Source organism: Plecotus auritus (genome assembly GCF_963455305.1).
Source record: "Plecotus auritus genome assembly, chromosome: 2".
NCBI lineage: Eukaryota > Metazoa > Chordata > Mammalia > Chiroptera > Vespertilionidae > Plecotus > Plecotus auritus.
In genome coordinates this window covers 118201579-118228536 of record NC_137771.1, presented here as the reverse complement: position 1 = coordinate 118228536, position 26958 = coordinate 118201579, and the positions used below count along the sequence as shown (strand labels likewise).

The 26958-nt window shown below is 38.6% G+C and overlaps 1 protein-coding gene across 19 annotated transcripts in view; it reads left to right on the top strand.

Moving 5' to 3' along the window:
• HLTF (helicase like transcription factor) overlaps window positions 1-26958 on the top strand; it is a 158353-nt gene that overhangs the window by 113320 nt on the left and 18075 nt on the right. For 10 of the 19 annotated variants that reach the window (XM_080657646.1, XM_080657647.1, XM_080657660.1 and 7 more), the window contains 5 exons: window positions 4291-4415; window positions 4862-5052; window positions 9972-10097; window positions 10417-10529; window positions 10883-11063. In XM_080657646.1, coding sequence (XP_080513772.1) covers window positions 4291-4415; window positions 4862-5052; window positions 9972-10097; window positions 10417-10529; window positions 10883-11063 — 736 coding nt within the window. The remainder of the gene's footprint in view (window positions 1-4290; window positions 4416-4861; window positions 5053-9971; window positions 10098-10416; window positions 10530-10882; window positions 11064-26958) is intronic. The other 9 variants (XM_080657649.1, XM_080657653.1, XM_080657651.1 and 6 more) reach the window with 1 other exon arrangement.

Sequence of the window (26958 nt, the reverse complement as noted above, 5' to 3'; positions counted from 1 at the left end):
ACTGGACAACCTGGAGGAAATGGACAGATTCCTAGAAAAATATAACCTTCCAAAACTCAATCAGGAAGAATCTAAACAGCTCAACATGCCAGTAACTATGGAAGAAATTGAAGCAATTATCAAAGAGCTTCCGGCAAACAAAAGCCCGGGGCCAGATGGCTTCACAGGAGAGTTTTACCAAACATTCAAGGAAGAACTAAAACCTATCCTCCTCAGACTATCCAAAAAATTCAAGAGGAAGGAACACTTCCAAGCTCCTTCTATGAAGCCAGCATCAACCTAATACCAAAACCTGATAAAGACAACACAATGATGGAGAATTACAGGCCAATATCCCTCATGAATGTAGATGCCAAAATCCTCAACAAAATTCTAGCAAATCGGATCCAGCAGTACATCAGAAAGATCATACACCATGACCAAGTAGGGTTTATCCCAGGAATGCAAGGATGGTACAATATCCGCAAATCAATAAATGTGATACATCACATAAACAAATTGAGAGATAAAAATCACATAGTCATATGAATTGATGCAGAAAAAGCATTTGACAAAATCCAACACCCTTTCTTGATAAAAACTCTCAACAAGATGGGAATAGAAGGATCATACCTTAACATAATAAAAGCCATATATGATAAACCCACAGCTAACATCATACTCAATGGGCAAAAACTAAAACCATTTCCCCTAAGAACAGGAACAAGACAGGGATGCCCACTCTCACCACTCCTGTTTGACATAGTACTGGAAGTATTAGCCACTGCAATTAGACAAGAAGAAGAAATAAAAGGCATCCAAATTGGAAAAGAAGAAGTAAAGCTGTCCTTATTTGCAGATGACATGATATTGTACATAAAAAACCCGAAAGACTCCATCAAAAAACTAACAGACTTAATAAATGAATTCGGCAATGTAGCAGGATACAAAATTAACGCCAAGAAATCTATGGCATTTCTATACACCAACAGTGAACTTACAGAAAGAGAGACTAAAAAAGCAATCCCATTTTCCATCGCACCAAAAAAATTAAGATACTTAGGAATAAACCTAACCAAGGAGGTAAAAGACCTATACGCGGAAAACTACAGGACACTGAAAAAAGAGATAGAGGAAGATGTAAACAGATGGAAGAACATACCATGTTCATGGATTGGTAGAATCAACATCATTAAAATGTCCATACTACCCAAAGCAATCTATAGATTCAATGCACTCCCCATTAAAATATCAACGGCATATTTCACAGACCTAGAAAGAACTCTCCAAAAATTCATCTGGAATAAAAAAAGACCCCGAATAGCCACAGCAAACCTGAGAAAGAATAATAAAGTAGGAGGGATCTCAATAACAGATTTCAAGCTGTATTAAAAAGCCACTGTCCTCAAAACAGCCTGGTACTGGCACAAGAACAGACATATAGATCAATGGAACAGAATAGAGAATCCAGATATCGACCCAAACCACTATGCGCAATTAATATTTGACAAAGGAGGCATGAGCATACAATGGAGTCAAGACAGTCTCTTCAATAAATGGTGTTGGGAAAATTGGACAGATACATGCAAAAAAATGAAACTAGATCACCAACTTACACCATACACAAAAATAAACTCAAAATGGTTACAGGACTTAAATATAAGACGGGAAACCATAAAAATACTAGAGGAATCCACAGGCAGCAAAATCTCAGACATATGCCAAAAGAACTTCTTCACTGATACTGCCCCTAGGGCAATGGAAGCCAAAGAGAAAATAAACAAATGGGACTACATCAAAATAAAAACTTTTGCACAGCAAAAGACACCATCAACAAAACAATAAGAAACCCCACTGTATGGAAGAACATATTTGCATATGTTATCACTGATAAAGGTTTAATCTCCAACATCTACAGGCAGCTTATACAACTTAATAAAAGGAAGATAAATGATCCAATAAAAAAATGGGCAACAGACCTAAATGGAATCTTTTTGAAAGAAGACAGAAGGAAGGCCAAGAAACACATGAAAACATGCTCAAAGTCACTAATTATCCGAGAGATGCAAATCAAAATGACAATGCGATACGATCTCACACCTGTCAGAATGGCTATCATCAACAAATCAACAAACGACCAGTGTTGGCCAGGATGCGGAGAAAAAGGAACCCTGGTGCACTGCTGGTGGGAATGCAGACTGGTGCAGCCACTGTGGAGAACAGTATGGAGTTTCCTCAAAAAACTGAAAATGGAACTCCCATTTGACCCAGTAATCCCACTCCTGGGAATATATCCTAAGAAACTAGAAACACTAATCAGAAAGGATATATGCACCCCTATGTTCATAGCAGCACAATTTACAATAGCTAAGATTTGGAAACAGCCTAGGTGCCCGTCAGCAGATGACTGGATCAGAAAACTATGATACATCTACACAATGGAATACTATGCTGCCATAAAAAAGAAGGAATTACTACCATTTGTAGGCACCTGGATGGAATTAGAGAACATTATGCTAAGTGAAATAAGCCAGTCAATGAAAGAAAAATACCACATGATCTCACTCATTTGGGGATAATGAAAAACATTATAAACTGATGAACAAAAAGATAGATACAGAGGCAGTAAAGCATCAAACAGACTGTCTAATTACAGCAGTAAGGTTAGGGAGAGGTGGGGGAAATAAGAGATCAGCTGAAGGACTTATATGCATGTATATAAGAGTAACCAACGGATGCAAAACATTCGGGGGTGAGGGCATGTATGGGAGTGTGGTGGGGGGGGCAATGGTAAGATATGTACACATATAATACCTTAATAAAAAAAATAAAAAATAAATAACCCCCCCCAAAAAAAAACAAAAACATAAAGAATTTAGGTAGTTACAAGGTAGGTTTAATAGGAATTAGAGATATTAAGAAAGATTTTTCTAAGCAGGAGGTTGCAAAGCAGATTTCATAGTAAAGTGGCACAGCAGTTAGGTAAAGTGTATTGTGTCACACAGCTAGTGAACGACAAGAGTGGTATTTAAGCTTAGGCATGTTGGGTCTATACTAGAACTTATAAGTTTAACCTTTATAATATACTGCCTTACATTCTTGAGTACTTGTAAGTATTTGTTCCCATAATATTACTGTTACTTGTAACAGCAGATATTTTATATCACTTACCATAGTCAGTATTCTAAATACTCTGCATTTATTAACTTTTTATGACAACAGTCCTCTAAGGTGTGTATCATTACTATTATGCCACTATTACAAGGAAGCTCAAGACAGGTTAAGAAACCTGCCCAAGGTTTTGCTCTGGCCGGGTGACTCAAATGATTGGAGCATATAAAAAAAAAATCAATAAATAAACTAAGATAAAAATAAAAAGGAACCGAAACCTGCCAAAGTTCATAGTTAAATTGGAAGAGTAAGGTTTTGAATTTAAGACAAGTCTAGCTTTGAGTCTGTGCTCTAATCATTAGGCTAAATTTCTTTTTCTCTTTTTAATTTTAAAAGTATATATATTTTTTTATTTCAGAGAGGAAGGGAGAGGGAGAGTTAGAAACATCAATGATGAGAATCATTGATCAGCTGCCTCCTGCACACCCCACACTGGAACTCTCTTGCTCTTTGCTGTTTGTGACTTAATAGATTAATGTTTTGAGTTTTTTCTGGATTATCTATTTGCAAGAGATTCATATGAAGGGGACAGGGTCAAAGCTGTGCCCAGACTAGAAGGAAATGTCTCTAATTAGTTATGATTTAGGGTTACATGTGAGTTCTTCTAGGTTTTATTTGTGCTTATACAACTGATCAGAAGCTTTAAGGTTTCTAATAGTGTGGAATGCTGTGTCCATAGTCTTTTCTGTTTGTTTCCTTATTCAGCTTACCTTCACTCCTTCTTGGTGTAAAACTTGTCCAGGGAAATTCAAGCCACTAGTTATGCACCTGGTTTTTGTTTTTGCACATTAGAGAAGTTTATTTCACCCCAGGGCATGTGGTCTATTTTGAAGAATTGTGCTTGGAAGGTCTGTTGAGAGCTGCAGTCATGTCTTTTGGCATCTTCCTATCCAACTTACACTGCAGTTGGCAGCTATTTCTCATATATATATATATATATATATATATATATATATATATATATATATATATATATATATATATTTGTTATAAACCTTTCCTGGTTTCATTAAAAATAGAGTTTGCTTTTCTGTTTTTTATTCTTGTTTTGATGTAATTTCTGGAGAATAGAACAATGCAATTTTTATTCCACTGTTTTAGAATAGGAAACATTGTCATATTTAACATTTTTACCTGTAGGTATTTTAATGAAGGGACTGTCCTTGCTCACTATGCAGATGTCCTGGGTCTTCTGCTCAGATTGCGGCAGATCTGTTGTCATGCTCACCTTCTTACCAATGCAGTGTCTTCTAGTGTTCCCTCAGGTAAGTACGTAGGGCTTGTTTACACCACTTTATTTGTTAGAGATACTTAAATCAGAAGAAGAAATTTTTCATATACCTAAATTTAGTTTGTCATAGACATTGTTTTTAATATAGAACTCAACTGGAAATATACCCCAAAATCTTATACTAATGAAATGGGATATTAATGAGTTCTTCCAGGATTTCCACATAAATATTATTGGATCTACCTTTTATTCTGTGGTAGTATGTGCAGATTGTGTTAAAACGATGCTTCTGTGCAAGGTGTATTATGTGAGTTGGCTACTATTTTAGATTCTGAATTTTGCTTCAAGTTTCACATTTAAACCATGCTTTTTGCCTTTTATAGAAAAAGACTAAAACTACCAAAGCAAAACTTTCTCTTATATAAGGAAGATTAACTTGTCTAGTCATATTACAGATTTGCTCTGAAATTAATTTTTCAGCCTTTTCTCTAGGAAATGATACACCTGAAGAACTACAAAAGAAGTTAATAAGAAAGATGAAGTTAATTCTGAGCTCAGGTTCCGATGAAGAATGTGCAATTTGCTTGGATTCATTAACAGTTCCTGTCATAACGCACTGTGCACACGTCTTCTGTAAACCCTGTATTTGCCAAGTCATCCAGAATGAGCAGGTTTGTTTTATGCTTCATACAGAGTCAGTGTTTGATGAAGTGACGCATTAGTTTTGAGTGTAATGGAAGCTTAAGTCCAATAGACTATAAGAGTTTTGCACTTGAATTTACTAATGTACTTTTCATGGTTAATTATATCATTGTTTTAATAGGTGATATATTTCTTATAATTGAAACCTTTCAACCTAAAAAGACATTATGTGTTTGGTGGCATAACTGTTTACATCATTGTTGTCCAATAAATATATAATGTGAGATGCAAAGGTAATTTTCACTTTTTTGGTAGAAACAGATGAAGTTACCTCTTAGAATATATTTTTATTTATTTAGTATATCTAAAATATAAAAATTATTGAGATACTTTATATATTTTTTACTTAAAACTTTATTAATAAAATTTAAGTTCAAGTTCCAGTGGTATTGTAAAACATATAGCACATCTAAATTTGACTTTGTCACATTTCAAGGGCTCAGTTGCTACATGTAGCTATTGCCTATGGTATTGATTAAGGGATTCTTATGTGCGGTAGAATTTTTTGAAGTGAAATAATCCATTAAGCAGTCCTTCAACTGAGATAGAATTTTGAAAAACAACGTTGATGTGTAACATACATATAGAAAAAAAAGTACAAGTCATGATTGTACAGCTCAGTAAATTATGAGTGAACACATCCAAGTAAATACTACCTAGGTCTCTTTGTGTTCCTCCCAATCATTTACCCTCTCCCTCCTCCTTCAAGGTAATCCAACTATACTGACTTCTCACATTGTTTTAGTTTCAGAATCTTTTTTTTTTTTTTAAATAAATCTTTATTCAGATTATTACAATTATTTCTCCTTTTTTACCCCATAGCTCCCCTCCACCCCTTTCCCACCCCACCTTCTGCCCTTATCTCCCCCCCACTGTCCTCATCCATAGGTGTATGATTTTTGTCCATTCTCTTCATGAACCCCCCATACCCCTTTCCCCCTGAGAATTATCAGCCCACTCCCTTTCTATGCCCCTGATTCTATTATATTCACCAGATTATTCTGCTCCTCAGGTTTTTAATTCACTTGATTTTTAGGTTGGCTTGTTGATAGATATGTATTTGTTGTTCATAATTTTTTCTCTTTACTTTTTTCTTCTTCCTCTTCTTTAAGAATACCTTTCAGCATTTCATATAGTACTGGTTTGGTGGTGATGAACTCCTTCAGCTTTTTCTTATCTGTGAAGCTCTTTATCTGCCCTTCAATTCTGAATGATAGCTTTGCTGGGTAGAGTAATCTTGGTTGTAGGTTCTTGCTATTCATCACATTGAAAATTTCTTGCCACTCCCGTCTGGCCTGCATAGTTTCTGTTGAGAAGTCAGCTGACAGTCGTATGGGTGCTCCCTTGTAGGTAATTAACTGTTTTTCTCTTGCTGCTTTTAATATTCTCTCTTTGTCTTTTGCTCTTGGCATTTTAATTATGATGTGTCTTGGTGTGGTCCTCTTTGGATTCCTTTTGTTTGGGGTTCTGTGGGCTTCCTGGACTTGTAAGTCTATTTCTTTCACCAGGTGGGGGAAGTTTTCGGTCATTATTTCTTCAAATAGGTTTTCAGTATCTTGCTCTCTCTCTTCTTCTGGCACCCCCATAATTCTGATGTTGGTACGCTTGAAGTTGTCCCAGAGTCTTCTTACATTATCTTCAACTTTTTGGATTTTTTTTTTTGCTTTTTGCTTTTTCGGTTGGGTGTTTTTTGCTTCTTTGTATTTCAATTCTTTGACTTGATTCTTGTGTTCCTCTATTCTGTTTCTGGGTCTCTGTATAATATTTTTTATTTCAGTCAGTGTATGTTTAATTTCTAGTTGGTCCTTTTTCATATCTTCGAGGGTCTCGTTATATTTATCGGCCTTTTCTAGGATATTCTTAAAAAGTCTTATAACGGTGGTTTTGAATTCTATATCCAGTCATTTGTTTTCCTCCATTTCTTTCGTTTGTGATCTGATTCTTTGACCCCGCATTTTCACTGAATCCCTGAGTTGGTAAGGTAGATTTGTGTGCTAGGTTTCCAATATGGCCCAGTGGGTCTGCTTCCCCAGTTAACCTGAGGTGGACACTCTTGGTGCACCCCTTTGTGGACTGTGTGTACAGCCTTGTTGTAATTAAGTCTTTATTGTTGTTGGTATCACTGGGAAGAATTGACCTCCGGGCCAGTTGGCTGTAAGGATCAGCTGTGTCTATGCTGGGAGAAGCCCGGTGCTGGAGACAGCCTTATAGGATTAGACTTGCCAAATTGCAATAGCCTCTGTGCTCAGCTTGGATGGGGTGGAGTCTCAGTCTTGGCTTCCTGTCAGCCTTGCCCTTGCGCGCATGTGCGCTTTCAGTCCTCCGCCTTCCCCAGCTCGAGTCTCCGCCTGAGAGTCCAGACTCCCCCCACAAGAGCGTGGGTCCCCAGGGGCTCGCCTGGAACTGGGGTTCTCTGCAGTCAGAACTGTTGCTCGGTGCAGTCAGAATCCTCTGACTCCCCTCCACTAGGGAAAGCCTGTGGCAACCCCCGCAGCCTTTGTGCGCACCAGCGCGGTGCGTGTGTGCACTTTTAGTCCTCTGCCTTCCCCGGCTCCCGAGTCTCCGCCCGAGAGTCCAGACTCCCCCTACAAGAGCGTGGGTCCCCAGGGGCTCGCCTGGAACCGGGGTTCACTGCAGTCAGAACTGGGGCTCAGTCAGGATCCTCTGACTCCCTTTCACTAGGGAAAGCCTATGGCTACCTCCGCAGCCTTTGTGCGCACTGGCCCGTGTGCACCTTCAGACTTCTGCCTTTCCCAGCTCGCGGTCCGAGGCTTCCTTCCCCCTTCCGCCAGAGGAAGTCAGCCAAGCTCTCAGCCGCCCTTCCTCTCTGCGCGCACAAAGCCCCTTTGCCGTACCTCCAATTCTCTGTGAGCTTTTCTCCTTCCTTCTAGTTGTAGAATTTTCACTCAGCCTGCTTTCCTGTGGTTCTGCATGGTGTCCGTTCTGTCTTTTAGTTGTAGTTTTGAAATTGTTGTGCGAGGCAGCAGTTTAGGTGTTTACCTATGCCGCCATCTTGGTTTCTCCCCAGAATCTTTTTTTATTATAATAATATTAGAGGCCCGGTGCACGAAATTCGTGCAAGGGGGCGGGGGGTGTCCCTCAGCCCAGCCTGCACCCTCTCCAATCTGAGACCCCTCGAGGGATGTCCGACTGCCCGTTTAGGCCCGGGATGGGGCCTAAACGGGCAGTCAGACATCCCTCTCACAATCCAGGACTGCTGGCTCCCAACTGCTCGCCTGCTTGCCTTCCTGATTGCCCCTAACCGCTTCTGCCTGCCAGCCTGATCACCCCCTAACCACTGCCCTGCCAGCCTGATTGATGCCTTACTGCTCCCCTGCCAGCCTGTTTGCCCCTAACTGCCCTCCCCTGCAAGCCTGGTCACCCCTAACTGCCCTCCCCTGCAGGCTCTTCCCCCCCAACTGCCCTCCCCTGGAGGCCTGGGTCCCCCCACAACTGCCTTTCCCTACAGACCCAGTCACCCCCAACTTCCCTCCTCTGCTGGCCGGGTCACCCCTAACTGCCCTCCCCAGCAGGCTTGATCGCCCCCAACTACCCCCCTTGCAGGCCTGGTCCCTCCCAACTGCCCTCCCCTGCTGGCCTGATCACCCACAACTGCCCTCCCTTGCAGGCCTGGTCCCTCCCAACTGCCCTCCCTTGCTGGCCATCTTGTGGCGGCCATCTTGTGTCCACATGGGGGCAGGATCTTTGACCACATGGGGGCAGCCATCTGGTGTGTTGGAGTGATGGTCAATCTGCATATTACTCTTTTATTAGATAGGATAGAGGTCTGGTACATGGGTGGGGGCTGCTGGTTTGGCCTGAAGGGTGTCCCACATCAGGGTGGTGGTTCCCTTGGGGCGTGGGGCGGCCTGGGCGAGGGGCCTGTGGTGGTTTGCAGGCCGGCCACACCCCATGGTGACCCAAGCGGAGGCCCTGGGATCTGGGGTTTATTTATTTTCTACAACTGAAACTTTGTAGCCTGGAGTGCAGCCAAGCCTTCTGCTCACTTGGTGGTAGCAGCCATTTCTGTTGGGATTTATGTATCTTCTATAATTGAAACTTTGCAGCCTTAAGCGGAGGCCAAAGCAGGCCAGGGCTGCAGAAGCTTGGCTTCCTCCATCGCCTCAGGCAACCCTAGCCTCCTGCTCTCTCCAGCTCCGTGGCTGCCGCCATTTCTGTTTGGGTTTATGTATCTTCTATCATTGAAACTTTGTAGCATTTAGTGGAGGCCTAGGCCAGCAAGGGCAGGCGGAAAGCTTGGCTTCCTCCATTGCCATGGAAACCCAAGCTTCCCTCCTGCTCTCTGTGGTGCAGCCATCTTGGTTGGGTTTATTTGCATATTTGCTCCTGATTGGCTGATGGGCATGGCTTATGGGTATAGAGGAGGTATGGTCAATTTGCATATTACTCTTTTATTAGATGGGATTTGGTATGTAGTTATTTAAGAGATAATCTTATTTTATTATCGTGTCTTGGGACAAATAGACACAACAGATACTACTTTGAATGAACCATTAGGATTTAACAGATCTAGACTGGCTCCCCAAACCATTAAGGAGGAAATTTTTTTCCTTCTAAATAGTTTAAAGTGGTGTTCTATATTGTAGTTAGGTTTAAGAAACTGTTACTTATTTTTTTTTTTTTTTTACTTGTCTGCAGATAGTATATCATTTATTGTTTCAAGTTCTTAATGTTAGTCAAGATCACATATTTTTACTTTTATTCTTTTACTTTTATATTAGAATATTAATGTATATCGGCCTGGAGTTCAGCACGTATGGATTTGTGTCATGGTTGAATCTGATAAAAGGTTTAATAAAATGCTAGCTAAATTTGTATTTCTGCTCCTCTGATAAGTGTCACTCATATTTTGTTCTTTCTTATGTAGCCACATGCTAAATGTCCTTTATGCAGAAATGATATACATGGAGACAATTTATTAGAGTGTCCTCCAGAAGAACTGGCATGTGATACTGAGAAAAAGTCTAACATGGAATGGACATCCAGCTCGAAGGTAAAATATTTGGTTATTTGTTTATGTTAATGTAAAGAAATACCATGTATAAAACTAATAATTATCCTTTAAATTCTGTCATTTGAATATTAAACGTTTTGGTGACTATTAGCTTTTTTATTTCTAATGGTGATATTTAGAGGAAAGAGTAAGGTTTCAGGTTATGAACTATTCTTTCAGTCTTAATTTTTAAAATTGGTGGTTTTCTACTTTTGCGTTTTAGGGAAATAACATAACACTTTTCTCTTCATAATAAAAAATTTTGGATATGTTTTGCCAATTCAAAATGTAACCTAATTGGTGTCCAAATTTTTTTCAGATCAATGCCCTAATGCACGCATTGATTGACTTAAGAAAGAAGAACCCAAATATAAAGAGTTTAGTTGTTTCTCAATTTACAACGTTTCTGTCTTTAATAGAAACACCACTCAGGTAAGTTTAACAGTGTTTCTCGCTTTCAGTAAAGGATTTTTATATATGTTTTGATTTGGATAACAAAAAATACTTACGTTTTATCAGTTTTATCAGTTTTATTCATTCATTTATCTAAAATAAATTTCAGAATCACAATAAAGAATATTTCCTGAGTGCATGGGATTTTATAGATTAAGTCTGAATTTATTGAAAAAAAATTGACTGCAGAGCCTTATATTGTAGTAGATGGTTAGTAAATATTTGTCAGAATAAATAGAGTAAGAGAATTAGTTGAATAAATACATTGTAGTTACTTAGCATGTTTTTATAGTATAGGAAGTGTTATTTGTCTTTTTTGTCCCCTCCTTTAGAACCTCTGGATTTGTGTTTACTCGTTTGGATGGTTCAATGGCCCAAAAGAAAAGAGTTGAATCAATTCAGTGTTTTCAAAACACTGAGGCAGGATCTCCAACTATAATGCTTCTATCCTTAAAAGCAGGTGGAGTCGGTTTGAATCTTTCTGCAGCTTCTCGAGTATTTTTAATGGACCCAGTAAGTAATTTTGTAGACTTTTGCTATGTTATTACTTCTATTAAAAAAAAGAACAAAAACTATTTGTTAAATACATATCCTATATAATATCCTATATAATAAAGATGTAATATGCAAATGGTCGTTACGCTGTGAAGTGTAACGATGGACTGCGTAATGACTAGATCACGGATCAGCAGGAGGGTGGGGCAGCAAGCTACAAGCAGGCGGCGGAGAGCTACAGGAGGGGGTAGGGCAGCAAACTGTGAGGGGGGTGGGGGAAGCTACAGCAGGGTGGGGCAGTGAGCGGAGAGCTACTGGAGGGCGGCAGCAAGCTACTGACGAGCTACTGGCGCACAGATTCATGCGCAGGGCTAGTTATAATTGTGAAAATTCCTTAGGCAAACTTTAGAAATAAATAATAACTTTCCAAGTTAGATTACAACCAGAGCCATATTTAGGCATTCAAGGGTTAAACATTAATGTCATGGATGGCAGTGATCTGTTGTATTTTCTTGCCTTAGTTCTGTGAATGAAGTTTTAAATCTCTGTTATAATTTTATTACTTTATGGTTATATAGATATTCATTGTATCTACAGATTAAGTTACATATTAACCCAACGAAAATTCTAGAGGCTGATTTTGGAACAAATTCCAAAATTATTTTATTCTTTTGTTATGATCTTAGTACTTGATAAGAAAAAGGCTATTAATACCAATAGAGTAATTTAATTAGTATTATAAAGTTTATTAGAGACTAACCCTTTAGCAGTTATAGTAATCCTTACTGGATGTTTGAGCAGGTTTTTTTACTCCTTACCCAAGGATATGTTTTTATTTTTGTATTTATTGACTTGAGAGAGAGAGAAATTGGTTGCCTTCTGTACTCATCCCTGACCAGGAATCAAACCTGCCACCTTTCAGTGTATGGAACAATGCTCCAACCATCTGAGCCACATCAGCCAGGGCTTAACAGTTTTATAGTAAGTTGATTGTTTGAGAATTTCAAGCTTTCAAATGTTATTTCTAACTTTAAAACAAAAGCCAAAAATAAGATTCAATCAGAAAAATTTGCTCATGAAAATCTTTTACCTTGTTGTAGGAGAGTTAAAGTTTCTTTTGATGTGCAGTTATGAGCTTTTGATAAAATTAATTGCTTCATCACTCATGAGAATGAGAGCTATCAGTTTTATACTTTCATAAGATAAATTTGATTCCTGGTTGTCTGTCATACTAGATATATTATTGCGAGCTCACCATAAAGTATCTAGACAAATATAGGCAATGGAAAGGAACATTTTACCTGGTCTCTTGGCATAGTGGTTTCAAAATGTGTCCAATTGTGAAATAGAAAAAATTCACAAAATTTGATTATTTCAGTTTTAGAAAATCTTAAATTGAGTATATCCTTAAATCCAACTTTTATCTCAAAACTCAAATTTCAGCAAGTTAATAGTAAAATCTTTTTCCTTGACCTCAAGGGAACTTTAAAAAGAAGAAGATAAAGCCATAAGTAAAAATCATGCTGTATAAGTGTTCCTTTTCCCCAAAACATTCTGTTTTCAGTTTCAAGAATCATCCCCTAGTTTAAATTTTTAATTTGTTAAATTTATCTTTCTTGTTGAAACTAATACAGATGGACCTTTTCCCCCCATTGACCCCTTCTAGCCTGCCCCTGCCCTCCCACCCCAGGTCTTCACAACACTATTGTCTGTGTCCATGGGTTATGCATATATGCTTACAAATTCTTTGTTAATCTCTTCCAACCTCCCACCCCCACACAATGATTTCCCTCTGAGATTCCTCAGTCTGTTGCATGCTTCTGTGTCTCTGGATCTATTTTATTCTTTAGATTCCACATGAGAGAGATCATGTGATACATGTCTTTCTCTAACTGGCTTATTTTGCTTAGCATAATACTCTCCAGGTCCCTCCATGCTGTCTATAGTTTAAATTTAAAATTTAATGTTCCCTACCCTGACAATTCATGCTATTATTTAAAAACCACTAGTCTCCTATCTTTCTAGTCTACTATTGAAACCTTTCATTGTGTTCCTTTCTTTTTCTTTTTTAAATTTAAATTCTTTATTGTTTAAAGTATTACATGAAACTCCTTTTTCCCCCATTGAACTCTCACTGGCCCCTCCCACCCCCCAGCACATGCCCTCACCACCCTACTGTCTGTGTCCGTTGGTTATGCTCCTATGGATGCATGTAAGTCCTTTGGTTGATCTTTACCTCCTCATCCCCCTCCTTCCCTCATAGGTTGGACAGTCTGTTGCATGCTTCTATGTCTCTGGTTCTATTTCTGTTCATCAGTTTATGTTGTTCATTATATGCCACAAACAAGTGAGATCATGTGATATTTATGTTTCTCTGACTGGCTTATTTTGCTTAACATAATGTTCTCCAGTTCCTTCCATGCTGTTGCAAATGGTAAGAATTCCTTCTTTTTTACAGCAGCATAGTATTGCATTGTGTAGATGTACCACAGTTTTCTAATCCACTCATCTGCTGATGGGCACTTAGGCTGTTTCCAAATCTTAGCTATTGTAAATTGTGCTGCTATGAACATGGAGGGTGTATATATCCTTTCTGATTGGTGTTTCTGATTTCTTGGGATATATTCCTAGAAGTGGGATTACTGGGTCAGATGGGAGTTCCATTTTTAATTATTTCATACTGTTTTCCACACTGGCTGCACCCATCTGCATTCCCACCAACAGTGCAAGAGGGTTCCTTTTTCTCCATATCCTCACCAGCACTTGTCATTTATTGATTTGTTGATGATAGCCATTCTGACAGGTGTGAGATGGTACCTCATTGTTGTTTCTATTTGCATCTCTCGGATGATTAGTGACTTTGAGCATTTTTCATGTCTCTCGATCTTCTGTATGTCCTCTTTCGAAAGTGTCTATTTAGGTCCTTTGCCCATTTTTAAAAAATGTATTTTATTGATTTTTTACAGAGAGGAAGGGAGAGGGATAGAGAATTAGAAACATCGATGAGAGAGAAACATTTATCAGCTGCCTCCTGCATGCCCCCTACTGGGGATATGCCTGCAACCAAGGTACATGCCCTTGACCAGAATCTAACCTGGGACCTTTCAGTTTGCAGGCAATGCTCTATCCACTGAGCCAAACCAGTTAGGGCGCTTGGCCCATTTTTTGATTGGATTGTTTATCTTCCTTTTGTTAAGTTGTATGAGTTCCCTATAAATTTTGGAGATTAAACACTTATCGGAGATAATATTGGCAAATATGTTCTCCTATTACGTGGGCTTTCTTGTTGTTTTGCTGATGGTTTCTTTTGCTGTACAGAAGCTTTTTATTTTGATGTAGTCCCATTTGTTTTTTTTCTCCTTCGCTTCCATTCTCCTAGGAGCTGTATTGGTAAACATATTGCTGTCATATGTCTGATATTTTGCTGCCTATGTATTCTAAAATTTTTATGGTTTCCCATCTTACGTTTAAGTCCTTCATCCCATTTTGAGTTTATTTTTTGTGCATGGTGTAAGTTGGTGGTCTAGTTTCATTTTTTTGTATGTATCTGTCCAATTTTTCCAGCACCATTTATTGAAGAGACTGTCTTGACTGCATTGCATGCTCTTTCCTCCTTTGTCAAATATTAATTGAGCATAACGGCTTGGGTCGATTTCTGGGTTCTCTGTTCTGTTCCATTGGTCAATATTTCTCTTCTTGTGCCAGTACCAGGCAGTTTTGAGAACCATGGCTTTGTAATATAACTTGATGTCTAGTATTGTGATCTCTCCAACTCTGTTCTTCTTTCTCAAGATTGCTGCAGCTATTCAGGGTCTTTTTTTATTCCCGAAGAATTTTTGGAGAGTTTGTTCTAGGTCTTTGAAATATGCCATTGGTATTTTAATGGGGATTGCATTGAATCTATAGATTGCTTTGGGTACTATGGATATTTTAATGATGTTGATTCTACCAATCCATAAACACAGTATATTCTTCCATTTGTTTATATCTTCCTCTATCTCTTTTTTCAGCATCCTGTAATTTTCTGAGTACAGGTCCTTTGTCTCCTTGGTTAAGTTTATTCCTAGGTATCTTAATTTTGTTGATGCAATAGTAAGTGGATTGTCTTTTTAATTTCTCTTTCTATGAGCTCACTATTGGAGTATTAAAAAGCCATAAATTTTGGGGTGTTAATTTTGTATCCTGCTACATTGCCAAATTCATTGGTTATGTCTAGTAGTTTTTTTTTATGGAGTCTTTGGGGTTTTCTATGTACAATAGCATGTCATCTGTGAATAATGATAATTTTACTTCTTTTCCAATTTGGATGCCTTTTATTTCTTCTTCTTGTCTGATTGCTATGGCTAGCACTTCCAGTACTATCTCAAACATTAGTGGTGAAAGTAGGCATCCCTTTCTTGTTCCTGTTCTTAGGGGAAGTGGTTTTAGTTTTTGCCCACTGAGTATGATGTTGACTGTAGGTTTGTCATATAAGGCTTTTATTATTTTGAGGTATAATCCCTATATTCCCACTTTGCTGAGAGTTTTTATCAGGAAAGGGTGTTGGATTTTGTCAAATGCCTTTTCTGCATCCATTGATATGATTATGTGATTTTTTGTCTCTCAATTTGTTTATTGATGTATCATGTTTATTGATTTGCAGATATTGTACCAGCCTTGCATCCCTGGAATAAATCCAACTTGGTTTTGGTGTTTCATCTTTCTAATGTAATGCTGGATCTGATTTGCTAGAATTTTGTTGAGGATTTTATCATCTATGTTCATCAGGGATATTGGCCTGTAATTCTCTTTCTTTGTAGTGTCATTATTTGGTTTTCGGATTCGGGTAATGCTGGCTTCATAGAAAGCTTGGAAGTGTGCCTTCCTCTTGAATTTTTTTGAATAGTCTGAAAAGGATAGGTTTTAGTTCTTCTTTGAATGTTTGGTAAAACTCCTCTGTGAAGCCATCAGTCCAAAGCTTTTGTTTGCTGGAAGTTTTTTAATTACTGTTTCAGTTTCATCAGTAGTTATCGGCCTATTGAGGTTTTTTTTTTTTTTTCCCTGATTGAATTTTAGAAAGTCATATTTTTCTAGAAATATGTCCATTTCATCAAGGTTGTCCAATTTGTTGAAGGAGAGTTGTTTGTAGTATCTTTTTACAATCCTTTATATGTCTGTCAGGTCGGTTGTTACTTCACCTCTTTTATTTCTGATTTTACTTGTGGGTCTTCTCTCTTTGCTTTTTGGTGAGCCTGGCTAGAGGTTCATCAATCTTGTTTATTATCCTTTCAAAGAACCAGCTCTTGGTTTTATTGATTTTTTTTTTTTTGTCACTATGTCGTTTATTTCTGCTCTGATCTTTATTATTTTCTTCCTTCTGCTTACTCTGGGCTTTTCTTGTTGCCTTCTTTCTAATTCTTGGGATTAAAAAATTTATTACCATTTTTGCTGTTCCTTTGTTATTGAGTGCTATGCACTCGTTCTTGTTTTTTGAGGTAGGCATATGGAGCTATGAACTTCTCTCTCAGGACTGCTTTCACTGTGTCCCATAGATTTTGGGTTATTATGTTTTCAATGTCATTTATTTCTAGGATGCTTTTTATTTCTTCTTTGATCTCTTCAGTAACCCAATTATTATTTAATATCATGCTATTTAGCCTCCAAGTGTTTGATTTTTTTCCCCCTGGTTTTTATTGTACTTGATTTCTAATTTTATGCCATTGTGATCTGAGAGATGATTGATATGATTTCTATCTTTTTGGATTTAAAGAGACTTTGCCTGTGTCTTTTTTTGAAAGTGTCCCACGTGCACTTGAGAAGAATGTAGCTTTGGGGTGAAATGCTCTGAAGATATCAGTTAAGTCCATCTAATCTAGTGAGTCATTTACGATTGCTGTTTCTTTGCTGATTTTTTGTTTAAAGGATTTACCCAGTGGTTTTTTTTTTTGTTTGTTTGTTTGTTTTTTATGTATTTGAGTGCCCCTGTATTGGGTCCATATATGTTTACCAGAGTTATATCCTCTTGTTGAATTGCTCCCTTTAGTATTATGAAGCAGCCCTCCTTATCTCTTGTTATGGCCTTCACTTTGAGGTCTATTTTGTCAGATATAAGTATTGCTATCCCAGCTTTTTTCTCATTTCCATTTGCTTGAAAAAATATTTTCCATCCCATCACTATCAGTCTGTGTGGGTCCTTTGTTCTGAGGTGGGTCTCTTATAGACAGCAATTGTATGGATCATATTTTCTTATCCATTCAGCAACCCTATGGGAGCATTTAATCCATTTATTTTTAAGGTTATTATTGATAGGTAATTGTTCCCATTTTTATTCTTTATGCCTGTGTTCCTTCTTTCCTTTCTATTTCTAATTTTTACAGCAGTACCTTTTTTTAAATAAATCTTTTTTTTATTAAGGTATTGTTTGTGGACATATCTTACCATTGCCCCCCCCACCCCACTCCCATAAATGCCCACACCCCCCAATGTTTTGCATCCGTTGGTTACTCTTATATGCATGCATGTAAGTCCTTAAGTTGATCTCTTATTTCAGCCACCTCTCCCTAACCTTCCCACTGTAATTTGACAGTCTGTTTGATGCTTTACTGCCTCTGTATCTATCTTTTTGTTCATCAGTTTATAATGTTTTTCATTATCCCCAAATGAGTGAGATCATGTGGTATTTTTCTTTCATTGACTGGCTTATTTCACTTAGCATAATGTTCTCTAATTCCATCCAGGTGCCTACAAATGGTAATAATTCCTTCTTTTTTGTGGCAGCATAGTATTCCATTGTATAGATGTACCATAGTTTTCTGATCCAGTCATCTGCTGACGGGCACCTAGGCTGTTTCCAAATCTTAGCTATTGCAAATCGTGCTGCTATGAACATAGGGGTGCATATATCCTTTCTGATTGGTGTTTCTGTTTTCTTGGAATATATTCCTAGGAGTGGGATTACTGGGTCAAATGGGAGTTCCATTTTCAGTTTTTTGAGGAAACTCCATACTGTTCTCCACAGTGGCTGCACCAGTCTGCATTCCCACCAGCAGTGCATGAGGGTTCCTTTTTCTCCACATCCTCGCCAACCCTTGTTGTTTGTTGATTTGTTGATGGTAGCCATTCTGACAGGTGTGAGATCGTATCACATTGTCATTTTGATTTGCATCTCTCGGATAATTAGTGACCTTGAGCATGTTTTCATGTGTCTCTTGGCCTTCCTTCTGTCTTCTTTCGAAAAGATTCTATTTAGGTCTGTTACACATTTTTTTATTGGATCATTTATCTTCCTTTTATTAATTTCTATAAGCTGCATGTAGATGTTGGAGATTAAACCTTTATCAGTGATAACATTTGCAAATACATTCTCCCATACAGTGGGATCTCTTGTTGTTTTGTTGATGGTTTCTTTTGCTGTGAAAAAGCTTTTTATTTTGATGTAATCCCATTTGTTTATTTTCTCTTTGGCTTCCGTTGCCCTAGGGGCAGTATCAGTGAAGAAGTTCTTTTGGCATATGTCTGAGATTTTGCTGCCTGTGGATTTCTCTAGTATTTTTATGGTTTCCCGTCTTATATTTAAGTCCTGTATCCATTTTGAGTTTATTTTTGTGTATGGTGTAAGTTGGTGATCTAGTTTCATTTTTTTGCATGTATCTGTCCAATTTTCCCAACATCATTTATTGAAGAGACTGTCTTGACTCCATTGTATGCTCATGCCTCCTTCGTCAAATATTAATTGCGCATAGTGGTTTGGGTCGATATCTGGATTCTCTATTCTATTCCATTGATCTACATGTCTGTTCTTGTGCCAGTACCAGGCTGTTTTGAGGACAGTGGCTTTTTAATACAGCTTGAAATCTGGTATTGAGATTCCTCCTACTTTATTCTTCTTTCTCAGGTTTGCTGTGGCTATTCGGGGTCTTTTTTTATTCCAGATGAATTTTTGGAGAGTTCTTTCTAGGTCTGTGAAATATGCCATTGGTATTTTAATGGGGAGTGCATTGAATCTATAGATTGCTTTGGGTAGTATGGACATTTTAATGATGTTGATTCTACCAATCCATGAACATGGTATGTTCTTCCATCTGTTTACATCTTCCTCTATCTCTTTTTTCAGTGTCCTGTAGTTTTCCGCGTATAGGTCTTTTACCTCCTTGGTTAGGTTTATTCCTAAGTATCTTAATTTTTTTGGTACGATGGAAAACGGGATTGCTTTTTTAGTCTCTCTTTCTGTAAGTTCACTGTTGGTGTATAGAAATGCCATAGATTTCTTGGCGTTAATTTTGTATTTTGCTACATTGCCGAATTCATTTATTAAGTCTGTTAGTTTTTTGATGGAGTCTTTCGGGTTTTTTATGTACAATATCATGTCATCTGCAAATAAGGACAGCTTTACTTCTTCTTTTCCAATTTGGATGCCTTTTATTTCTTCTTTTTGTCTAATTGCAATGGCTAATACTTCCAGTACTATGTCAAACAGGAGTGGTGATAGTGGGCATCCCTGTCTTGTTCCTGTTCTTAGGGGAAATGGTTTTAGTTTTTGCCCATTGAGTATGATGTTAGCTGTGGGTTTATCATATATGGCTTTTATTATGTTGAGGTATGATCCTTCTATTCCCACCTTGTTGAGAGTTTTTATCAAGAAAGGGTGTTGGATTTTGTCAAATGCTTTTTCTACATCAATTGATATGACTATGTGATTTTTTTCTCTCAATTTGTTTATGTGATGTATCACATTTATTGATTTGCGGATATTGTACCATCCTTGCATTCCTGGGATAAACCCTACTTGGTCATGGTGTATGATCTTTCTGATGTACTGCTGGATCCGATTTGCTAGAATTTTGTTGAGGATTTTGGCATCTACATTCATGAGGTATATTGGCCTGTAATTCTCCTTCATTGTGTTGTCTTTATCTGATTTTGGTATAGGGTGATGCTGGCTTCATAGAAGGAGCTTGGAAGTGTTCCTTCCTCTTGAATTTTTTGGAATAGTCTGAGGAGGATAGGTTTTAGTTCTTCCTTGAATGTTTGGTAAAACTCTCCTGTGAAGCCATCTGGCCCCGGGCTTTTGTTTGCCGGAAGCTCTTTGATGACTGCTTCAATTTCTTCCATAGTTACTGGCATATTGAGCTGTTTAGATTCTTCCTGATTGTGTTTTGGAAGGTTATATTTTTCTAGGAATCTGTCCATTTCCTCCAGGTTGTCCAGTTTGTTGGAATAGAGTTGTTCATAGTATTTTTTAACAATGCTTTGTATTTTGGCGGGATCTGTTGTTATTTCACCTCTTGCATTTCTGATTTTGTTTATTTGGGTCCTCTCTCTTTGCTTCTTGGTGAGCCTGGCTAGAGGTTCATCAATCTTGTTTATCCGTTCAAAGAACCAGCTCTTGGTTTTGTTGATCTTTTTGTATTGTTTCTTTGGTCTCTATGTCGTTTATCTCCACTCTGATCTTTATTATTTCCTTCCTTCTGCTTACACTGGGCTTTTCTTGTTGCTCTTTTTCTAACTCTTTGAGTTGTAGGGTTAAGTAATTTATTACAATTGTTTCTTGTTTTCTGCAGTAGGCTTGTAGAGCTATGAACTTCCCTCTCAAGACTGCTTTCCCTGTGTCCCATAGATTTTGGATTGTAGTGTTTTCATTTTCATTTGTTGCCATGATGTTTTTTATTTCTTCTTTGATCTCTCTGGTAACCCAGTCATGGTTTAATAGCATGCTGTTTAGTCTCCATGTGTTTGATTTCTTTGGGTTGTTTTAATTGTAGTTGATTTCCAGTTTTATGCCACTGTGGTCTTAGAAGATTCTTGATATGATTTCTATCTTCTTGAATTTGAAGAGACTTTGCCTATGTCCCAACATATGGTCTATCTTTGAAAATGACCCATGTGCACTTGAGAGGAATGTATATTCTTTGGCTTTGGGGTGAAAAGTTCTGAAGATGTCAATTAATTCCATCTGGTCTAGTGAGTCATTTAGGATTGATGTTTCTTTGCTGATTTTTTGTTTAGAGGATTTGTCCAATGGTGATAGTGGGGTATTAAAGTCTCCTACTATGATTGTATTGCTGTCAGTCTCTCCCTTGATATCCTCCAGGAGTTTTTTTATGTATTTGGGTGCTCCTGTATTGGGTGCATATATGTTTACCAGAGTTATTTCTTCTTGTTGGATTGCTCCCATTAGTATTATGAAGTGGCCTTCCTTATCTCTTGTTATGTCCTTCACTTTGAGATCTAATTTGTCAGATATAAGTATTGCTACCCCAGCTTTTTTTTCAGTTCCATTTACCTGGAAAACCTTTTTCCATCCCTTCACCCTCAGTCTGTGAGCGTCTTTTTTTCTGAGGTGGGTTTCTTGTAGACAGCAGATATATGGGTCGTGTTTTCTTATCCAATCCATTACCCTATGTCTTTTGATTGGGGCATTTAATCCATTTACATTTAAAGTTATTATTGATAGGTACTTATTTGTCGCCATTCCTATTCTTTACCCCTGTGTTCCTTCTTTGCTTCGTATTTCGTTTTTTTTTTTTTTTTTTTACAGCAGACCCTTTAGCATTTCTTGCTTTGCTGGTTTGGTGGTAATAAATTCCCTTAGTCCTTTTTTGTCTGTGAAGCTCCTGATTTCACCTTCAATTTTGATTGATAGCCTTGCTGGGTACAGTATTCTTGGATTCAGACCCTTCCTTTGCATGACTTTGTATATTTCATTCCATTCCCTTCTGGCCTGATGAGTTTCTGTTGAGAAATCAGTTGCTAGTCTGATGGGGGTTCCTTTGTATATAACTTTCTGTCTCTCTCTTGCCGCTTTTAATATTCTTACTTTGTCGTTGGTGTTTGCCAATTTAATTATGATGTGCCTTGGCGTCGGTCTTTTGGGGTTCATTTTGCTTGGGACTCTGTGAACTTCTTGGATTTGTGTGGGATTTTTCTTCCCTATATCAGGGAAATTTTCTGTCATTATTTTTTCAAAGAGGTTTTCTATCCCTTGCTCAGCTTCCTTTCCTTCTGGAACCCCTATGATGTGGATGTTGTTTTGTTTCGTGTTGTCCCAAAGTTCCCTTAGGCTCTCCTCCTGCCTTTTAATTTTTTTTCTAGAAGTTGCTCTACTTGGGTATTTTTTCCCATCTTGTCTTCTAGCTCACTGATGCGGTCCTCTGCTTCTTCTAGTCTACTCTTGATGCTTTCTATTGAGTTCTTTACAGCAGCGATGTCATTTTTCATTTCTTCTTGGTTCTTCTTCATTTCCTTTTGGTTCTTTCTCATATTGTTGAATTTGTCTTCCATTCTTTTCAGCCACCTTATGACCATTTCTCTGAATTCTTTCTCTGGAAGGTTGCTTGCCTCCATTTCGTTTACTTCCTTTTCTGGTGATGCCTGCTTTTCTTTCATATGCGGGCTGTTTCTTTGTCTCCCCATGGTCTCTCTTCTCTGGGTGTCTGGTTATGTAGTTCTTTCTCTCCTGGGTTGATTTAAAGGCACAAAATACAGCACTACCAGGTACAACACACAAGGCACTGAACAGAAATGTATTCACGATATTAATAACCTCCAATAAAGGTGACCACCAGAGAAGGCAAATTAGGGGATAGGAGAGAAAGAACAAGAGGAAAAAGAAAGAAAGGAAAAAAAAAAGGAGTGTCAAAATGAAATTGGGAAAAGGAAAAGAAAAGAAAAAGTAAGAGAGAAAAGAAAGAGACTAAGAGAGAAAGGGGAACAGACTATATATATTGGGGATAAAACTCCAATAGAACAATCACTAATCCCAGCAAATGCCAGCAACAAGTGCCTGGGGATTAATACAAACTACAACACCAACTAATATTGAGTGAGGCAAGGGAAAACAGAAGCACAAAACAAACAAAAAAATAAACAAAAGAAGAATAAGCAAATCAGTCTCATAAAAAAGCATAAAAATTCGATATAATCTACATTCAAGCGAACAACAACAAAAGGACAGAGAGAAAAACAATTTTTTGGAAAGTTAAGACAGCGAAGAGAGAGGTGTGTAAGGACTTGGAGCAGGGGATTGGAGATTAGATATGTAAGTAGGGTGAAATTTTAACAAGGGGTAAACAGAAAGAATAGGGAAAATCTAAAGCTGGAAAGGGGTAAGATAAACAGGACACCGACAAGGGGAAGGTTAGGAGGAGAGTGATGGCATAAAGGTAGAGTTGAGATCAAGTAAAACGATGCTAAAGGAAAGATAAAAATAGAATGTAGAACACTAATCCCAAAATAAAATGAAGAGAAAATAAAATGACACTTAAAAACAAAAAGATAAAATAGCAGTAGTAATCATACAGATTGAAAATAAAAATGTAATAATTAAAAAGGTGAAATCAAGTGAGGAAAAAAGAAAAATAATTAGTTTCTTGAGTAAAAGATGCAAAAAATGAAAATAAAAAAATAAAAAATAAAAATAAAATGTGGAGTAGTGAAGGTCATTCACTTCCTCTGTCATTCTGTTTGGCACGCCTGTTTCTCAGTCCGGACAGTACTGCAGTTCCTTGCGTTCCACTGCTCTTCAGTGTTGTAAGCCAGTCCTGATTTTAAGCAGGGTGTGTCTTAATTTCTCGTATTCCTTTATTTTTGATTACACAAGAGTCAATTTTTGATTCAGCCCCTGGGTAGCAGTGTTTCTGGATTGACTTCCGGGTCTATCTATTGCCTCTCTAGGCAATGTTACAGCCTTCTTTCTCTGTGGCACTCACTACTGGTTTGTGGGAGTGGGCTGCCTCAGAGCTGGCTCTCCGATGGTCACTCCCTGCTCCGATCCCCAGGTTCCAGAAAAACAACTTTCCCCTGCAGTCTCCCAGGGTGTCCCCAACTGGGTGATCCTATGTATTGGGCTTAGTAATCAGAAGCAAGCATTTGAAGAGGCAAAAGCCCAAGTGCGCGAACTCCAGGGCTGCACGTAAGTCTAGGCAGCCGGCACACCCCTGAAATTCTTAGGGTGTCCCTTCACGTCAGATCAAGATGGGTTGCTTTTTAGAGAGCCCTTCTGTTAACAGCTCTGAGGATCCCCTTCCACATTCACAGATCACACCAGCCCCAACAGCCACGGATTTTTCTAGGCACAGACTTCCCTGGTCCTCCAGTTCCCGCAAAACGTGCGTTCCTCTCTCCCGCCGGGACCAGAGACCTCACCTTATCCCAGGCGAAATCTGACCTTTCCGTGGTGGAGTGTAGAGCTCCTCTGAACCCGTGTGTTTGTGCCAATTGGGGAGCGTTGTTCTGGGGCTCGCAGCTGTTCTGTGGGTGCCGCGGCTGTGGATTCTCAGGTTTCCGATAAGCTCCACTTTCCGGATTAAGATGGCGCAGACTCCACGTCCAAGCCCGCAGCTCTGGGAGGGAACCCAGCCGCAGTGGGGGCTGCCAGGTCAGGGGAACCCCATCTATCAGTCCCCCACCTTCTTCTGGAATTCAGCTGTCCCCCAATTTGCCAACAAACACTCCTCGTTCGACCCTCAGCTGTTCTTTCTTTCTGCTCCGAGACAAGGCTCGGAACACGTCTGTCTATTCCGCTGCCATTTTTCTCCTCAGGATAAAATTCACTTTGACAAGACATGAAACAAAGGGAACAAAACACAAATGTACTCACAACACCGATAACCCCACTATAAGTGACCACCAGAGAAAAGATAATTAAGGTAGAGAAAAGAGAGCACAAATGATATTGAAGAGAGAGAAAGTGGTATGAGAGAAAAGAAAAAGAAGAAAAAGGAAGAAAAGGAAAAAAAATACACATATGGGGTAAAAAACTCCACAGAACAAAGAGATAAACTAAAAAATGCAAACAACACCCCCTCCAGAAAAGAAGGTGGGTGCAGTATTTGTATAGGCAGAGCTTAAATACAGAAAGTAAAGGTAAATAATTTTATGAATATGGGGAGGGCCTTGGTTCACAATAGAGGAGATAGAAAGAGGGTGAGTGGTTAAGAAGAAAAGAAAGAGAAAGAAAAAAATTAAAAAGAAAAAGAAAAAAGAAAAATTTAAAAGTAAGATAAAAAAAAGATAAATAAAAATAAAAATTGAAGAAAAGATAATGTGGAAAAATAAAAAAAAATAAAGAAGTATTTTAAAATAAATGATAAAAAAATAAAATAAAAATATAAAGTGAAGTGTCGTTCATTTTAGCCAAGTGTTAATGCCCCATGGGGGCTGGGTTAAGATCCCACTCTTCTGTACTGTCTTGCCACTTGTCAGTTTCCTGTTAGGCAGTCAGCAGTGTTGAAGTTCCAAGTGATCTGTTTGTACCTATCTTCACCACCTTGACGGCCAGTAGGAGGACCAATCTGACCAGTTAGCCTCTCTGCCTGCTGTCAATTTTAATCTGTCAAGTGGATGTTTTTGACAGGGCTGTAGTTAGGGAGGTTGCTGTATTGCTTTCCAGGACTGAAGAGCCTCTCATCAACCCAGTCCCTGAGGGTTCTTAAGGGCTATTCAGATTTTTTGTGTGTCCTTAGTACCATTCAGAGTGTAATTTGGGTGTGCTGTATTGGTTGCCTAGAGACTGCTGGGAAGAGCTAGCTCTTCACGTGAAAATGTCTGCTTAGGTCTGGAGTGTTAGGAATGTCCCAGTGCCAGACTCCCGGTCACCTCTCCCCAACCTGCTCTTCTCCACAGCCTCTCCCCAGACTCCACAAATCCACACCTCCACCTGTAACTCAGCCAAGAGTGAGTGTTTGTATTTCAAAGGGTTTATGAACTTGGTGTAGTGAATAAAAGCAAAGACCAAAAAGAAGGGAAACAACTGCTCCACTGCAGGTCTCTCTCCCCCCGGCATCACACAGCTTCGGCAGTTCTTCAGGCCGACCCCTCTAGGCTCAGCCTCTTGCAGCTGTGGACTTAGATTTAGAATCCCCTGCCGCCAGCAGCCCTGTGGACTTCCTTTCCACAGTCAGATATTACACCTGTCCCCAAGGGACACAGACTTGGTGCAGTGTGGCTTCTTTCTTACCCTCCCGGCTCAGAGATCTTGTAACTCTCTCCAGCCCAGATCCCTGATCGTACTGTTCTCTGACCTTGCCAGCTGCAAATTGTCTCACCAGCTGTGTCTACTTTTCCAATTTCGGGTAGATGTTATTCGATTTAGATGCTCCTTCTCTCTGCTCTGGCACAGAACACATCTGCCTATTCAGCTGCCATTTTGTCTCCTGTCTCTTATTTCCCATTGTGTTCTTTATTGCAGCTATGTCATTCTTCATTTCCACTTGATTGTTACACATGTTGGTGAATATCCATCCAGCCTTTCTGCATCCTTACAACCATTACTCTGAATTTGTTCTCTGACAATTTGCTTGCCCCCATTTCATTTATTTCCCTTTCTGGTGATTTCTTCTTTTCTTTCATGCAGGGGTTGTGTCTTTGTCTTCCCATTTTTGCTATTCCTTTGTTATTGTTTCTATGTATTAGATCAAACACTGTACACAAGACACCTATAACCCCAATATGAGTGGCCACCAGAGAAAAGAGAATCAGGAGAGAGGAAAGAGAGCAAAAAATATCACGAGAAAAGAAAAAAAAGAAGAAGAAAAATAAAAAAAGGAAAGAATATGGAGAGACAACACAATAAAACAAACAAACCCAAAAGCACAAACAAAACACACCCAGAAGAAGGGGGGTCAGAATCTGTAGAGGCAGAGCTTAAATACAGAAAAAAAGGTTAAGGAATTGGATGAATAGGGGAAGAACCACTGTTTAATACAGAGGAGGAAAAAGGAGAGTGGATAAGAAGAAAAAATATTTATTTTTTAATTTTTGAAAAGGAGAATAGAGGAGAGAGCAGATAGGCCTGAATTTAGGAAGTGAAACTACTTAAAAAATTAGGAGAAGAAAGGAGCAAGAGAGGAGAAGGGAAATGATATTGAATAGTTAAAAAACAGAAAAGAGAAGGGGAAATGGAGTAGGAGCAGGGAAGAGGAGATTAGATATATGA